This window comes from Eleginops maclovinus, chromosome 4 (assembly GCF_036324505.1).
Source record: "Eleginops maclovinus isolate JMC-PN-2008 ecotype Puerto Natales chromosome 4, JC_Emac_rtc_rv5, whole genome shotgun sequence".
NCBI classification, from domain to species: Eukaryota; Metazoa; Chordata; class Actinopteri; order Perciformes; family Eleginopidae; genus Eleginops; species Eleginops maclovinus.
The window spans coordinates 15,632,831-15,650,362 of record NC_086352.1 but is presented as its reverse complement, the minus strand read 5'-3'; the positions used below and the strand labels follow the sequence as shown (position 1 = coordinate 15,650,362).

Genomic DNA, 17,532 nt, shown 5'->3' with positions numbered 1-17,532 from the left:
CAAGAAGAATTACGAGTAAAGGTGCACTATATTACATCATCGGGATAATAAAACTGATGCATAACTGTAAAAAGCTGTAGTAGCTGGTGGATTTAGTTTTAATCAGGTTTAGTCAGGTGGTTGAGTCCGTCGTACAGTGTTTCTTAACACCTTAAAGATGTATTTAAGTTCCGAGAGTAAAATACTTTCGACCGTTCATTACCATTTCCGCTGTTATTAATATATGAACAGTTTTTTTTGTTGAGCATAATGTACATAAATTTAGTCAAGTGTCTTGTTGGCATGGTCCACAGGATGTTCTGCTCTGTGTGGTTGTCCATCACATCACCTGCAGCTTTTCTAGACACTGCAACTGAAGATAAAAGTAGTCATTTCCTCTGCGGTTTGTAAAACCAATCTGCTGCATTGTACAGCACAGTTCTGTCTGTTCTCTGAAATTAATGTATTTGATGGTGTATGGCTGATGTAAATAACCCAATGCGTTTACAGCAGAGAGGCTGCATTCAACACCAAACAAGTCATGAATACAAGTAAGGAAGGGAGACTGTGTTCAAGCTGTGGTTAAAAAGAAAATTAGAAGTTTTTATTTATTTTAATCAACATTTTCAGCAATTGCTGCTGTGGTCTTAAAGTAAAAGGCAGTACACTTAACAATACCCAAATGAAGTTTCACTGCACTGGTCATCGCTCAAAATTAAGTAGCATTGGTAAAAATAGTAATGATTCTGTACAGTAGCATCAAGGCAATAAAAGCACCTTAATTGTGAGAAAAAAGATATCCAATGGTGGAAAAACATTCAGATATTTTACCTTGCAACAATACACCTCCTCTGGTGCTGATCAAACTCTGACCCAAATACTCCACAAAGGCACATTTTAAACAATTATTGGATCTATGCAAACAATGCAATAAAAAATCCTAGACTAAGAGGTATGAAGACCATCAGAGAGCATATAAGTTACTATAACAAGTTACATTTTTGCAGGCACGATGTACTTAAAGTATTTAATTAAATGGCTCCTGGGAGCATTATCATCTGATATTCTTGTACTGTGTGATCAATGTTTGAAGTTCAGCCTACTTAACTTGTTGTTAATGGCTGAGGATATAGGTCAAGTACATAAAACAAAAATAATATGTTGCTGTTCAATTAAAGTAGAGACATAACAACTGCAATAATTGCCTCTGAAATGAAGTGAAGTATAATAAAGTAAAACTAAAGTTAAAAACCGTATGTTTCCAGCACACACATAGTGATCACAGTGCGTCGTGTTTAAGCTATAAGTGTCTCTCTGTTGTTTCTGCATTTTATGTTGATTTTATGTTGGTGTGCCACTAACTTGAAAGGAACATTAAAATATTGCAACAATAACCACATTCAAACAGCCATGAGGAAGTACTGTCTCTCATGAACAGTTGTACTTTTTTTTCCCTCATGGGGAAGTGAAAGCACTTTTTGGTCACAGAGAAATAACTTCTCTAGGTCATTAGCAGCAGCTTCAGCTCAATGCTCTGTTACTGTCCCACAGCAAACACAGAGCTGCTGCAGGAGAGACTGACAGCAAATCAGCAGAGAGGAGAGTTTAATATCCAGAGATGGGCTTTGGTGAGGATCTGCGCTGCCCCCAGGCACATGCAGCTGTCATGCGGCTGCTGGACTCAGAGCTTCACCTGATGGAGGTCATGAAGAAGTGGATGGGTCAGCGGGCCAAGAGTGAGCGGGAGTTTTCAGTGCAGATGCATCACATGGCCGGCATGGCAGAGAAACTGGAGCGGCCTCAGCCGGGAGCGGGACAGGACTACATCAGCCAGCTCAACAAGGTGAGAGATCACTCTGTGTTATAATAGCCAAGGTGTGTGACTAAGTTATTTCATTTAATGTTCAAAATTAAGGTTTAAAAATACACATTACAACAAGAACAATTTATTTTTGGAAGCCCATTGAAAAGGTTTCTCCATCATAAAATATAAATTATTATTTACTAAAAAACAAATCCAAACAGGTTGAAAAATGTCCTGTGCTTTTGTTCTCCTGTTTACTTGTTTTCTCCCTAACCTTTGCCCCCTGCCCCTCAGTCGTGGGGGGTGCTGGTGTCTCAGACAGACGTCCTCAGTCAGGTGATGAAGAAGCGCTCTGAGGATCTGCTCGACGGTCCCATCAGCAAACTCACGCTGCTCATCAGAGACAAACAGCAGCTCCGCAAAACCTACGCAGAGCAGTGGAATCTCCTGAGGCAGGAGCTCAGCAAGGTGTGTAACCAACACACACACACACACACACACACACACACACACACACACTCTCAAATACACACCTACCTACAAACTCCTGCTACCATGACAAAATGCAGGTTAACAATCTTTGTGCAGACGGTCCTCTTACTGTGATGAAACTACTCACTCGAAATGAGCGGTTTAGCTTTTTAGGCATTGAACTGTGATTATTCTGACTCTTCTATCCTTATGGTATACAGCTTTTACTCATGTTACTTCTTTTAAAGTTGGACAGACAAATAATGCACAAACTGAAAGCATGCAAATATTCTTTAAGGATGATAGTGTGTGCATATTTTAATAACTTTCTGCAATGTGGCCCATGAACTGATACTACTTAAAGGTATGTTTCACATTTGTACATGTACTTTGCATTTCATGTGGTATTATATTTCAAAAATAACCATTCGTTGGTCAGTTGTTTTGAAGCAATACTAAAGCAGAAGAGGTTGTGTTTAGGTGTAAAATGTCACAAAGTCATCATTCCCACTACCGTGTTCATCTTCCGAGTGCTCTGTTTTTTTTTCTAAACAAAGGCAAACTTACTAAATGATTGTGTAACTGTTAAAGTGGTAAAGTGTTTCTGTATGTAGGATGACTTTCATCACAGAGAAAGCAGAAGTTGTTGCTTTAAAATCTATTTGTTGATTTTCCTCCAGTAAATCATCTTGAATTACACATGGCCATTGCAGCAGCAGCAGCAGCAGCAGCACCATTATAAATAGACAGCAGTCAAATGAACTGAAGTTCTATAAACTGGAAACAGTGTGTGCAAATGCAGTTTGATGAAATCTCAAACTGGTAGCTGCTTCACATTGTTTTTATTTCCCAATTACAGGGAAATTATGTCTTCATGTTCCACGATATACTAGTGGTTTGGCCGTCTTGCAGGCAGTCTGTTTATTTAAATGTTCTTACTTTATTGTTCGGACTTTGGTTATTGTTGCAAATTGGATTTATGTGATTCACTGCGTGAACAACAATGTCACATATGCTGTCAGTTGGAGTCTTGAACCATTGGCCCAATAAATGCTAGATCACTTCCTCTTGTGTCATTTCTCATGTTTGTTTTCCACTTCAGTGAAACAACGCGGCCACTGATCGCTTCCTGTGTTTTGTAGAGCTCACACCTAGCAAGGCAGCTTTTTTCCTTAAATCTTTATCTCTATGGCAGCCATTCCAGTGTTTGTTGAATTCCAACACCGAGAAATGTTGTCAGTAGTTTGTAAAATACAATTTAAAAAAAATTCTTAACTCAAAGACATACCTATAAATAGTAAAAACAGAGGAACTGATAATGCTGAATGCTTGTTTTTTTCCAGAGCTGTGCTCCTCTGAATTATGCCTGACCTTGCACCAAGTGTTTTTCTGTGTGTTGGTCTGTGTGATGCTTCAGGTGACCCAGACAGAGCTGGAGAGACTGAAGAGCAACTACAGGCAGGTGGTGAAGGAGACAACTCAGGCCAAGAGGAAGTACCAGGAGGCCAGTAAAGGTGGGAAGTCCTGACATACAGTAACTTAGTTCCTTGAACAGAATCGGTTTCACATTGATGGCCATGTGTTTTTTCAGTAGAATCCGTTTTTCCAACATGACATAATGCGTCTTCTCCCTTTTTCTGTATGTGTGTGTGCAGATAAAGAGCGAGACAAGGCTAAAGAGCGTTACATAAAGGCTTCTGTGAAACTCCACGAGCTGCACAATGAGTATGTGCTGTCTGTGCGAGCTGCTCAGGTTTACCATCAGCACCACTACAGTCAGATCCAGCCGGCCCTGCTCAGTGCGCTGCAGAGTCTGCAGCAGGAGATGGTGCTTATACTGTAAGATCACTCAGACCACAGAGTGACTGCCTGTGTGAATGACATTAGTGCTGTTGCTGTTGGCAATAAATTGGCTTATTTCCATGAGGACACACACATAAATACAAAAGGACTTCAAAAGCACATTTTTAATTAACTTTGCTACAGTACATGCAAATGTTTTCCCATATTAAGTTGTATTTCCTCCCCAACGTTATGTTAATTTTGTTTACTGATGCATTTGGGACTGTTTTGACTGCTTTTCCTTGTTTGTTCATTCAGTAACCCTGGTTATAAATAGACATTTCAAATCATTACTTCTTAATGAAAATAAAAATCTGAATTTGTATTCATGCATTAAGTGTGTGACAGTCAGCTGTCAGATCGCAGATGTCTCAGCTTGTTTTATCACACAGTCTGCAAAACAGAAACTGCTTAAAAGGACTCAAATATGACAAGAACTAAAACATCTAAATATTTACTGTGATGCACTACTTATCTCAGACAAGTGTCTGAAAGCAGATTATCATGGCACTGGTGTGAATCAACTGGCAAATAACCAACCTGGAAAAGTCTTACATTGTGCCTCTGTGAAATACAGAAGTGTAATGTAGTGTTTCAATCAAACTTGTCCTCAAAAACACTGAATTTGAATGATTTTGTTTCCATGTGGCATCCCTGATCCCTGAACCAGGAAGGAGATCCTGCAGGAATATTTTGACATCTCCACTCTCCTCCATCATGAAGTAGTGCAGATCCACCGGGAGATGTCTTCTGCTCTAACAGCCATCGATCCTGACAGAGAGTATGAGAGCTTTATCCAACAGAACAGGTAGACTGAGGCCAAATTTCCCCTCAGATGGCAACACTGCGCTCATGAAAGCCAGCCATGCAAAGTGATGATTTCATGTGTTTGTGTTTCAACAGGTCTGTAGGGGAGACTCCTACTTGTGCCGAGTTTGATTGCAGTCTCATGGAGGACACTGAGCAGCTCAAATCCAATGAGATTGAATTGAACGACCTCACGCTTGAGACAGTTCAACACAAGTGAGAACAAACGAGGCAATCCAATCCAGATGACTGAACTCTAATTTCTTTTTTTAGTGTCTCAACCACTTCCTCCTCCTCCCCCTTCATGTTTATCTCTAAGTTCCTTTGACTGAATGCATTAATTACTTCCTCCCTTCTCAATTTGTTCTCCATCTTGTAGACTGACGGCTGTAGAAGAGGAGCTGCTGGATCTGGCTCGGACTTTGGGCTCGCAGCAGACCTCGGTCGATCAGCTAGAGCTGGAGCTGGACGCAGAGCGGGAAGGTGTGAAAAAGGGCCAGAGGTGAGCAGACCACAAGCACAAGCAGAACCACAATAATGCGATGATTTTGTAATCAGGGGTCACAAAGGAGGTTTCAGACTAAAAACACACAACCGTTGGTATAGCCGTGAAGACAAATTACTGAAGTTTGCCTCCTCAGGCATCCCTTCCCATGGAGAGAGTTCAGAGCTAATAACCAGTGTGGTCTCACAGGGCTGAAAGTGCCTTATGAATTATTATACAGCAATATGGTCAGAGTTGTGGAGCTCTACCCCCTCATTTGTCTTGGTTGATGAAGCTGTCTGGAGGTGTTGGAGGGTTTACAGTCCTGTGGGAGTGATAGAGTCATTACCAAGCTCCTGGAGGTCAGCTGGATACAATGTGTTTGTTTGCAAAAACTCGAGACAAGCTGGGAGCTCATATAGTGGTAGTGTTAGTGAGGGAGGTGAAGGTTATGCTGTTCATTGATTTGTATTTTGAAGAAAAAACTTGTAAATGTACAGTGACATAATGATGTTGACCTAGAGAGACCTCTTGTAGCTGAGAACCCGTGAACTTGGGGACTTTGAAGATCTACAATCGGAAAAGTGAAGCCATTTAAAAAAGTGCTTTTTACGTGCATACTCTTTCATTTCCAGCAGGGGTTTGCAAAGAAAACGTCTGGCTGTATAGAAGGCTATAAGAGAGTTACCTTATTTCTCACCTTATCCTCCTGTCAAGCTTGTGGTCTAAGTGGCTAGTTCTATGTCTCCTTAAAAACAGCATGATGTATCATTACAAATATTTTTTCACATTCAGTCTAGTCTTGCTTAAAAAAGAAGGATGTATTTGAAATGTTTTGGGAAATACAATTTAACAAGCTATTCTGCTCAAATCTATAGTCAAACAACTGGGGTTGGAATAATGCTTACTCTGAGATCATACAAAACAAATGTTATAACATCTATTATAAAACAGTGAAAGCTTTATTAATAGTTCATTTGAATGTGTGTTTACTATAAAAATAAAGAAAAGCACTAAACCTTCACATTTGAAAAGATTGTGTATGAAAAACAAATGCAAAAATAAGCCTTATCCAAATAGCAGCAGATCATTCCCTATCAATTAATAAACAGTGTTATCTCCACCCTATACTGACTTGCTGAACACCTTAGCAAAAAGTATTTCTGAAGCACAGTACTAAATGGTGTGGCAGATAAGTATAGTGTGTGCTCTTTTTGTAATGGAAAAATGAAGACCACATTGTGTATGCATAATGCACAGTGAAGGTTTGGGTGGGCACTGGGGGTCCAACAGCAAATGATCCCCCTGATGTCCTCTTATAGGTTAATCCAGCCGTGAACTGGCCAGTCCTGTTTGGTTAAAGCTTTATGTTTGTTGCTGCAGCTATTAGGGTTTTTCTCCCCTCTCGTTTCCCCTCACTAATAGGTCTCTATGGTTATTTAAAGGTTTACTGGTCTTACACGCTGAACATCCAGGACATATGCTGACTATGTTGTCGCCAGGGAAGCCTTCTTATTGACTGCCTTGGTCGATAGGAAGCATCTGCTAACTTATTTGCACAGACTTCTTATTGATGTTGTGTTGCGTTACTTGTATTGTTTTATTGACTTGTGTAACCCTTTGTGTTATTCTCACTGAAAAGGTCTCACACAAATATAATTCACCTGCCCTGACATAATGCTGCTCTCGGCTTCGTCCAGGGTCTACCAATTCAGCAAGAGGCATGCGATGGAGGAGTGCCGGCAGCAGGTTGCTCTGAATCAGGGCTTTAAAGCCAAGCTGGAGATTCGGAGGCTTCTTCTGAAGGAGAAACTGGACAGGCTGGGCACCAAAGATCCTCCCTCTGCTCTGAAGCTCGACCAAGACAACAGCTCACTTTCATCCAACTCAAGCAACGTATGTTCTCTCTCCCAGAGACTTACCGACTTTTTTTTAGCTCATAATCTAATTAGAGGATGAAGCCTAATGACTTTGTTGATCATCTATTTTTTACTCTGGCGCCACCAGCAGATGGATTAGGGATTTAAGTGACATGTTTAGACAACTTTTACCAAGATTAGCAAGAAAATGAGTACAGGTGTTCATATTCCCCAAAGGAATGTGTCACCATCAGGTCCATCATCCAATATTTGAAGACCGAAAAAACAAAATCAGCCTAGGCTGTACTATCTGTGTAGCTGAACAGACAAATAAGCTAATGTTAACATGTCTATTAGCTAATATGATGGAGATGATCACCAGCATGTTACTCTTGTGGAATTTGATTGTCACATGACACAGTCACGGGTCAGAGGGTAATCTGAAAGTGCTAAAAGCTTTTATCACACCCTAAGTATGTTAGCAGGCTGACATTAGCATTTAGCTCATTGCCAAACACAGCTTTACTGAGACACTAGTTTGAGAGTAGAGTTTTAGTCATGTAAAATATTTACTGACCAACAAGATTTGCTCTGGGTCTTTCCTTTTCTTTTTCAGTTCCACAGCCCACCTTCTTCCAAACACCTCATGGATGAGATCAAAAACAATCTAAGTGGCCTGTTTAAACCCAAGTGGGAGGTAGGTGAAACATTGAATTCAACCAAAGCACACCAATAACACACACACCCAACAATGATAGATGGAGTACAAGTGGTTACTGTATATTCAAATGTTTGGCTCACATTGTTCACACAGAAGTTTGTTTGTTTTCAGTTTGTTGTTAAAAATAAATAAAAAGTGAAGACACTTCCCCTCCTCACCCTCCCTACTCGCCGCCCTCAACTTCATCTGCTGTCTCTGTTTTTGTACACTCTTACACGCTTTTACTACACAACAATTCGCCATGTTCTGGAGAAAGTGTATCTGCTGCACCGGTGAGATCTTCTCAGACATGTTCTTTCTTTGAGGCATTGTCTTCCTTAAAGCACTATTGGACTTATTGAGGTCAGCTTTGTCGGTCATAGTTACTTCCGATATTCTTCATGACCTAAAACTGAGTTTAGTTCTCAGGCAGCAAGTTTACATCATTTCATCTTCGCTGACAGTGAAGGCTGCAGCTGCCCACAAACTCTCAACAGGAAAGCGCCTTGTATAGTCAGTAAGTCAGTCAGTCAGATCTTAATCTGTCAGAAAGATACCAATCACTGTGTGAATAATACATGCTGTAAAAGATCATCTTGAGCAAATACAAAAATCTGTGACTTCCAGCTTAAATTATTGGGTGTTTTTCATTTAAGTCTGAACTACTTTTCTAACTCCTAACTCTAGGGTTCCCCCTGGAAGTACTGAAGGTGGTGCGGTTAAACTTTGAAGTGTTACAGACTCTTTGAAGCATCTCCATTTATTCTATGCAGAATCACCTTTAAATCCACCTTCAATCACTTCGTATTGTTTTATTATTCATGTCAGCGTTAAAGATTCTTCTTTTCTGTCTTCCTGCCTTCAGGTGCCTCCAGCCGCCCCCCTGGTGCGGGAGGTGGATCGCCCTCTGGAGAAGCAGGACTGGTACCACGGAGCAATTCCCAGACTGGAGGTCCAGCAGCTGCTGAAGAGTGACGGAGACTTCCTGGTGAGGAAGAGTCAAGAGAAACAGGGAAATGTGCTCTCTGTGCAATGTGAAGGATTCTGCAAGCATTTCCTCATCCAGAATGCGGATGTAAGTGAAGAGTTACATTAAATGTGCTTTCATCATATTGTTTGTAATATCTCTGTGATAACTGGATGTCCTGTAACAGTAGGAGTAAGTTATAAGAGAAGTTATTGAAATGTCAATGTTGTTTTTTTCATGCAAATTAAACAGAAGTTTGGATGTTAAGAATGAAAAATGAAAATGGATACAAGTTATTTAAATGATCTAGATAATTGAAAAAGGATTGTTTTGTAAACTTGTTACTTCTTCCTGTGTGTTTGCATATCATTTCTCTGGAAATGCTTCTCCATCTGTGTCAGTAGAATCTGTACCGTCTGGATGGAGAAAGCTTCCCCAGTGTCCCACTGCTGATCCATCATCTGCTCTCCTCACAACAACCCGTCACCAAGAGGTCTGACATTGTGCTGAAGAAACCTGTACTCAAGGTATACACACACACACACACACACACACACACACACACACACACACACACACACACACACACACACACACATATACTTACTGCTTCAATGGCCGTCACAGATGAGCACACTTTCGAAGCTAATCTCTAATAATGTTTCCTTCAAATTGTCTTCCATTTTCTCTCTTGCCGGTGCCACAGCTCTATGATGCATCTTTTATTGTTCATTTTAAACCCTTTAGGACAAGTGGGTCCTTGAACACGATGATATTATCTTGGGTCCCTTCATCGGGCGGGTAGGTAAACTTAAATCTATTGGCAGAAAATGTAGAAATGAGAAGAAAAAAAAACTATTCTTCTTTGATGGTTTTCATAATACATATAGGACCACATTCTATACGTTGATGCCCATATGGACGTGGAAATAGATATATGTTGTTGTGGTTTTCCTATCCAGATGTCTTTGTGACAGAAAAGCTACAGTAATATCGGTGGGAATTTGTCAATCCAACTTTGTATTTTTTTAACCTGCTGTCTTTTTAGTAACAGCGTACTTTGTGTTACTATCACTCTATGTTATTTATTATGTTGAGCAATAAATACTGTCCTTGCAACAACAACAACAGAGGGATTTTTGTAACTGTGGAAGATATGAACTTGGTACATGTAAATCAGACTGCTGGATTCCATATAAGCTGCTGCTAAACTTTGGCAGTAATTTTCCATAGGAAGAGGACTGTAATTTTAGTACCCCATCACTCACAGTGAAATAGCGTTAAGAGCCATCTTCCCAGACAGAATGGGCAGGAGGAACAGTTACAGCACCCAATAACCATTTCTTTTAACCAATCATTCAAATGTACCTACCAATTTTACATATTTGACATAGATTGAATACTTAAAAGTAGTTACATTTGAAGAATCAAATTGCACATTTGTCTCCCATTTCCTCTAAAATTGTCAGAAAAAAGTCCACATATGGCAACAGTTCATCAAGAAAAATTGCTCAGATGGACAAGAGAATTATAAAAGTGGTAACAAATCATGCTGATGTTCGTGCCGCACAGGGTAACTTTGGAGAAGTGTACAGTGGCCTTTTACGCTCCGATAACACTCCTGTAGCCGTGAAATCCTGCAAAGAGAACCTGGCCCCGGAGCACAAGAATAAGTTCCTGATGGAAGCCAGGTCAGTACACACACGCACACACACACACACACACACACACACACACACACACACACACACACACACACACACACACACACACACACACACACACACACACACACAACCTCTCCTGTGGTGCTGTCTAGGATCCTGAAGCAGTATGACCATCCTAACATTGTGAAGCTGATAGGAGTGTGCACTCAGAAGCAGCCCATCTACATCATCATGGAGCTCATTCAAGGTAAATATAATCCTGTAAAGAATCTCAGTTTATACAACAACAACCTCCCTCCATACTGACGTGTGTGTGTGTGTGTGTGTGTGTGTGTGTGTGTGTGTGTGTGTGTGTGTGTGTGTGTGTGTGTGTGTGTGTGTGTGTGTGTGTGTGTGTGTGTGTGTGTGTGTGTGTGTGTGTGTGTGTGTGTGTGTGTGTGTGTGTGTGTGTGTGTGTGTGTGTGTGTGTACACATTTCATAAGGTGGTGACTTTCTTTCCTTCTTACGGCGTGACAGTGACAGTCTGAACCCTAAGATTTTGGTCAAAATGACAGAGAATGTTGCATCTGGTATGGAGTTCCTGGAGAGCAAGAAATGTATTCACAGGTTGGTTACAAATATGTTTTTATAACGATCTATCCTTTTAATCCCAAACAGGTTTAGGACTACTTGTGACTTGCAAAACAAATTACTTGGTTCCACGTCTGCCTGTAAGCAACCAAGCCGAGAAAACACATTTGCTCTCTGACCTTCAGAAGCTCGTTAGAGTCTAGTAAACTTCATCATGCCCAACAATAGTCCGCCTTTAGCTTAGTGTTGGTTACTTGTAGTCATGCTACCCTACTATATTTGGTTTATCGTCCAATGCTTTTTATTGCTGGCTATTGCACTTACACTTAAAAAATCATAAAAGTTCTGTTCATTTGTAAAGATAATTTGCTGAACAAAACCTGTGAATAACTATCATGCATGTGTGTTTGCCTAGAGCCTATTTTCTGCAATAATCAAAAATCCAATGTGAAAAATCCCATTGGTTTTGTGTCAGGCCAATGCTTACTTTTCCTACTAAAATAAATCAGCCCTGCACCACTGTATTTTCTGATTTTCAGAATCTAATGCTAAACAAGGATATACATACTGTAGATAAATCTAAAGACACCGTTACCACAGAGCAGGGAAATGATGGTTCCAGTGAAAATATTTTACATATTGAAACCCGTTTATTTTACATAATTATTGCATAATGCAGTTCATAAATGACTTCCCTTTCATTATAATAACCCCACTGTTAACCAAACTGCACTTTCCCGCAGCACTTCCACATGTATCGATGTAGCCATCAAACTGTTATTGAAAGTGAGAGACAAAAAGTAATTTCAAATAACTAACAGCTGTTTTGACCTTGAAGAGGGAGCTGGAAGCACACTCTGCTGGCTGACCTACAAAGTTTTTTCATTTATATAAAAAAGATAGAACTGCCATTTATTCAGCAGCCCATTAGGTTCATTTGGCAACCTACAATAAGTGCATTGAAACCAAACTCAAAGGGAAAAGTGTCCTCAAGAACTGGAACTGCCCCCAAAAAAACATTTTAAAGCTTGTTCAGAAAGCTACAGTGCTGTATTTCTAATCGGTTTTTTTTTAATAAGAAATAAAATACAAAAAAGCACCAATGTATGAAAATCCACAGAAAAGAGCCTTGACTATATTTGCATATAGTTGACCTCAAAGTGATTTTACAAAAATGAATTTAAAAAAATGTTGAACAATTAAATTTGCCAGAAAAAAGAAACACCTTAAAATACAATAAAACATGGTTAAAAGTGAAAATAATGAAATAGGCAAAATCCTTTTAATTATTAAAGAGAGGTTATTTCACAAGTCCATAACAAAGACTGTCTCTCTCGACCAGGGGTGTCCAAACTTCGGCCATTGGTCCTTTTTTCTAACAAATCTAAGCCCAATAACTTACTTGCATAACAAGCTTAAAATATACTCTTCGTATTTGCCCTTATTATAAGCAATGTGATGCTTCTGTTTTAAGGAATGAGCTGCCAACAAAATAAATGAAACCCTAGGGAGAGCTGTGATGTAGACAGTTTTTTTTTCTTAAAGCATATAAGCATAATTAGCCGATTTTTCTAATTTATAACTTAACCTATAGAGCTCCTGCGGTCACGTGACTTTTGGTTGGGAGCCACCATTTTGGCAGTCAACATGACCACCGGTGCCAGTGTTTTCTTACCGAGCGAGTATACTTCTCATTTTAATTCAAGTGAAATTCGGCTTTATAGTACAAAATTAGAGAGATTAAATATAAGCGACCCATATAATTCACCCGGTGTGCTTTTCAAGAGCATAACCTCCTGCTCTGAAGACGATGTACCCGACTTGCGCTACGCAGACATCCACAGCTATCTTGTAAGCTTTCCATCAGTGTACTCAGGAGACTCCCTCAGAGCGTACAAAAGCTTGGAGGCTTACAAATGGTGTCAGTCCGGCTTCGTAAACAACATTCAACTGTGGAGTCTTACATCCAAAAACTTCGGCATCATCACTGCAAGGGTAAGTATTAAATTATTCCAGTTTGATAGGCAGTGTCACGTTAGCATTGTTTGTTTATTAGCTTGGCTAGCTACGGAAGTGTCACGTTAGCATGTTTTTTAGCTTGGATAGCTACTGCAGTGCATCTGTAACTTGCTAGTTTGTATTTTTGATCGTACTCAACCAAAGTGGCTGGCGTTTTTTACCTTTATTTATCTGTTTTGGAATTTGGAAAACCAACGGCCGGGGGGGTCCCATCTTTCAGTCTTTTTCTGAAGGCTCCTGGCTCTTTTAATCGCTCCAATCCACTTCTCCCTCCTCTCCGCGTCTTTAGGAATGCGATAATACGATACACCTTTCTTTTTCCCACGCCTATTTGTGCAACCTGGTGCACAGCAGTTATCCACCATCCTTGACAGTCTGCCAGTGCCTGTCAATTTACTGCCGCGATGACTGCCAAAATGGCTGCCCCTGTCGTATCTCGTCACGTGACCAGCATATATGACATCATCTGCAGGAGCTCTATAGGGCAATACCTCACCTCGAATGAGTGGCCAAGCCCATCATAGGTTTTTTCTGTATGTGGCTCATTGGAAACGCCTGCTCTAGACTCTGAAGCAGGGGTGTCCAAACTTTTTTCACCGAGGGCCACATACAGAAAAATATACAGAGAGCTGAGGGCCACTTATAGAGTTGAATATTTCCTCAAAAGTTAAGTTATAAGTGAGCAAAACAAATCAAATGTAGGTGAATAATGCACGATACTTGAAAACGCTTTCAGAAAAAAACAGCCTACAGCCAATCAGTCTTTAGGGTTTCATTTATTTTGTTGGCAGCTCATTCCTTAAAACAGAAGTCTCAGATTGCTGATAATAAGAGTAAATATGAAAGTTCAATTTCAAGCTTGTTACAGAAATAAGTTATTGGGGTTTTTTTATCAACAAAGATTTGTTAGAAAATGTTTTAAATTCTTAATGACTGAATTTATTAGAACATTGGGCTCATTAATATATTTGAACATATATATTTGAGAAGTACAATATAAGACAAGCAAAAGTATAATTTGTGGGCCATATTGCATTATACTTTTAGAATTTGCAGAGGGACGATTCAAAATGGCCCCCGGGCCGTAGTTTGGAGACCCCTGTTTTAGAATTTGCAGAGGGCCTATTCAAAATGGCCTGCGGGCCGCATTTGGCCCCCGGGCTGTAGTTTGGAAACCCCTGCCTAAAGTGTTGGTAGTTTAAAAGGACAGACAATGAACTAAATGTGGAGGTGTTAAGCCCTTCATAGCCTGTTAACTAGTAACTACACTAATACGATTTTGAAACCAGCTGTAGAAGGGACAGGGAGGAAATGCAAGGACAGCTTTTGTGATAGGTTCTGTTTGAACATTTTGTACAAGCAAAGAGGAACACCAAGCTCATAACCTCTGAAGACTATAGATCTCAAAATGAGGGTGACACTCAAATTAAGGATCATACATTACACATAAACCTTTAACATAAAAAAGAAAATCTGCATCAAAAGCAAAATGCTTGAAATGTTGCAACGAGAGTGTTGTAGTGGATCAGTTGTTTATGGGTTATTTATTTTGGTGAGGTATAAACGCAGGCTGTCAGTGCTCTGCAGAGACATGAGGTTGTGACACGGGGCTCATTACAAGAGCCCTGTGAGATTTGCCCAGCAGGGACAGATCAGAGCTGCTGCTGCTCAGCCTGTAACGCTGCATGTCAATCCCCCTCACATGCTACACTGGAGACATGTTCTCTCAGTTCTCTCGCCATTTCTTTTTTTCCGACAGAGCATGATGCTTTTGTGTCTCTTTTACATCAATGTTTTATCAGCCCATATATTCATCACTGACATATGTTTCCCACTGTCTTCTTTTAAGGGACCTGGCAGCAAGAAACTGTCTAGTTGCAGATTACAACGTGGTGAAGATCAGTGACTTTGGGATGTCCCGTCAGCAAGACGACGGTGTCTATTCTGCAGAGGGTGGCCTCAGACAGATCCCTGTTAAATGGACGGCTCCTGAGGCCCTGAACTACGGTACAACACAACTGTTTCTGGCCTGCTATCACAACCAGCACACTATTCCTGTTTGTCTACCAGCAGTCAATTAAAAACTAGCAGATATGTGCCTGAGCCTTTGCTAATGCTGCCCCCTGCTGGTGTGTTCAGGTCGTTATACCACAGAGAGTGATGTGTGGAGCTTTGGGGTCCTACTGTGGGAGGTCTTCTCGCTGGGAATGACGCCCTACACAAGCATGAACAACCAACAAACACGAGATGAGGTGGAGAAAGGTGAAGACTCGTCATGCTAAAAACAAAAAAAAAAAAAAAACTGTCAAAGTGTTTGTGTTCAGATTCCTGCTTTTGTGATACATTTTCTCAATTCACACGTTTCAGAAATATGTACAGTATGCTAAAATGATCTTAATACCTGTTTTGACTGTCATGATGTATTTCAGGATACCGGATGCCTGCTCCACACAACTGCCCCGTGGAAATCTCAAGGATTATGACCAACTGCTGGCAGTACGAGCCCAGAAATAGAACTTCTTTCAAGAAACTTCGGGCTGAGCTCAGTGCCATATATAAAAAAATTACGTAATACAAGCATGTACATTGGACATATAGACTACTTTATTATTGTTTTGTCTTTTGGATTTATTTGTTATTTTTGCATCTTATTTTCCATCCAAAACAGAAACATTTCCAGTCACACTTTAATAGATAACGCAAGGTAAAAAATGAATAAACTATGTATAAACTTTTGTTGAAGAAATAAACTTCAAAATGAAGTTTTGAGGACTTGTAAATTATCTGTGAACCAGTTGATGGCAGCACTCTTGCTTCTTCCCTTCCTGCCTGTGGGTCTGTGTTTCATTCTTTCTTCTACTAAGAACAAAAGGTTGTCTTCAACTCATCTGCACAAATATTTGCTATAAACATAACATACCTTTACCGTCGAAACCAAACACCCGTGTGATCTGTCTGGAAGGGCTCCATAAAGATGTGTAAAACTGACATCCTTCTCAGACGCTGCGGCTCAGATACGGTGTTTTCCCTGTGTGCTGTTTATGTCCATTTGTGGGTTTTTTGAGGTTTTCATGATCCGACTCTAGATCTGCCTTTCTGGGATCATGTCCTGTCAGGGGGTGGGAACCATCAGTCCACAGAAATATGCTGTCTTTTTGACTATTTTCGCAAAAAAATGATTGTGTGTGTGTGTGTGTGTGTGTGTGTGTGTGTGTGTGTGTGTGTGTGTGTGTGTGTGTGTGTGTGTGTGTGTGTGTGTGTGTGTGTGTGTGTGTGTGTGTGTGTGTGTGTGTGTGTGTGTGTGTGTGTGTGTGTGTGTGTGTGTGTGTGTGTGTGTGTGTGTGTGTGTGTGTGTGTGTGTGTGTGTGTGTGTGTGTGTGTGTGTGTGTGTGTGTGTGTGTGTGTGTGTGTGTGTGTGTGTGTGTGTGTGTGTGTGTGTGTGTGTGTGTGTGCGTGCGTGCGTGCGTGCGTGCGTGCGTATTATCAGACTTTGACACACACACACACACACACACACACACCATTTTTTTGCTAAAATAGTCAAAAAGACAGCATATTTCTGTGGACTGATGGTGTGTGTGTGTGTGTGTGTGTCAAAGTCTGATAATTCCAATGAGCAAAATAAATAGCTAGCAAGCAAGCAACAACACAATGCTGTTCAACAACAACAACAACAACTAAAAGAAAGACAAAAATTAAGCTAATTAAATCTCCACTTTAGGCAATTGAATGCATAAAACATCCCCTGACACTTGCCAGGCATAAATCAGTGTTTAGTAGCAAATGTACAATACCAATTTTAGTCAGTATCCCTCGTCAAAACGTGTCAAAATCAACTTTTGTGATGTCCCTCCTGGTAACCTGACAAAGCATGTATGTTATTTCTTATTTTGCCCCTCATTAATATGATAAAAAGCAATATATTATATCACCAATATTATTTCTTTGAACCCCTGAACGGGGAGAGAGAGAAAGTGTCACAACATTCACCAAGGTAGAATTATTTACTGTCAAAGACAATTTATGACTCTCCCATGAGAAACTGATTTGACTCAAATTCTTGGAAAGGCAACCTGTTCTCAGCCTTCAAGTGTGAGAGAATGTTAACAATTCTAAAACGGAAAATTTTAACTTTAGCATCTCAGTGGACTGGTTGCTTTTTAGTCATTGTATGCCAAGACTGAATTTATAATAATTGCTGAAGAAACAGTTACACCTGAAGCTATAGACTGACAATCTGAAACTGTAAGCTTGAAATTATTTTCAAATGCAGACTCAAATATCTCTCCATGTGTCATTTTAATAATCACTGTAATACATGTATGTGGCAGCCGGGTGCGGTTAGAGCGCCGGCTGCTGGGG

General features: G+C 40.2%; 1 protein-coding gene across 2 annotated transcripts; it reads left to right on the top strand.

Moving 5' to 3' along the window:
• The first annotated feature begins 56 nt into the window (after nt 1-56).
• Nucleotides 57-15,932, top strand: fes (FES proto-oncogene, tyrosine kinase). 2 transcript variants are annotated; one of them, XM_063881489.1, is made up of 18 exons: nt 57-1,822; nt 2,078-2,251; nt 3,672-3,768; nt 3,910-4,093; nt 4,767-4,904; nt 5,000-5,119; nt 5,283-5,405; nt 7,088-7,283; nt 7,863-7,943; nt 8,812-9,021; nt 9,318-9,440; nt 9,661-9,714; nt 10,486-10,604; nt 10,733-10,827; nt 11,064-11,187; nt 15,020-15,177; nt 15,310-15,432; nt 15,600-15,932. In XM_063881489.1, the coding sequence occupies exons 1-18, from the start codon at nt 1,598-1,600 to the stop codon at nt 15,740-15,742; spliced, it is 2,487 nt and encodes an 828-aa protein (XP_063737559.1). In that variant the 5' UTR covers nt 57-1,597; the 3' UTR covers nt 15,743-15,932. The 2 variants fall into 2 exon arrangements, with proteins under 2 accessions (XP_063737559.1, XP_063737560.1); XM_063881490.1 differs by lacking the exon at nt 9,661-9,714.
• The last annotated feature ends 1,600 nt before the right edge of the window (nt 15,933-17,532 follow it).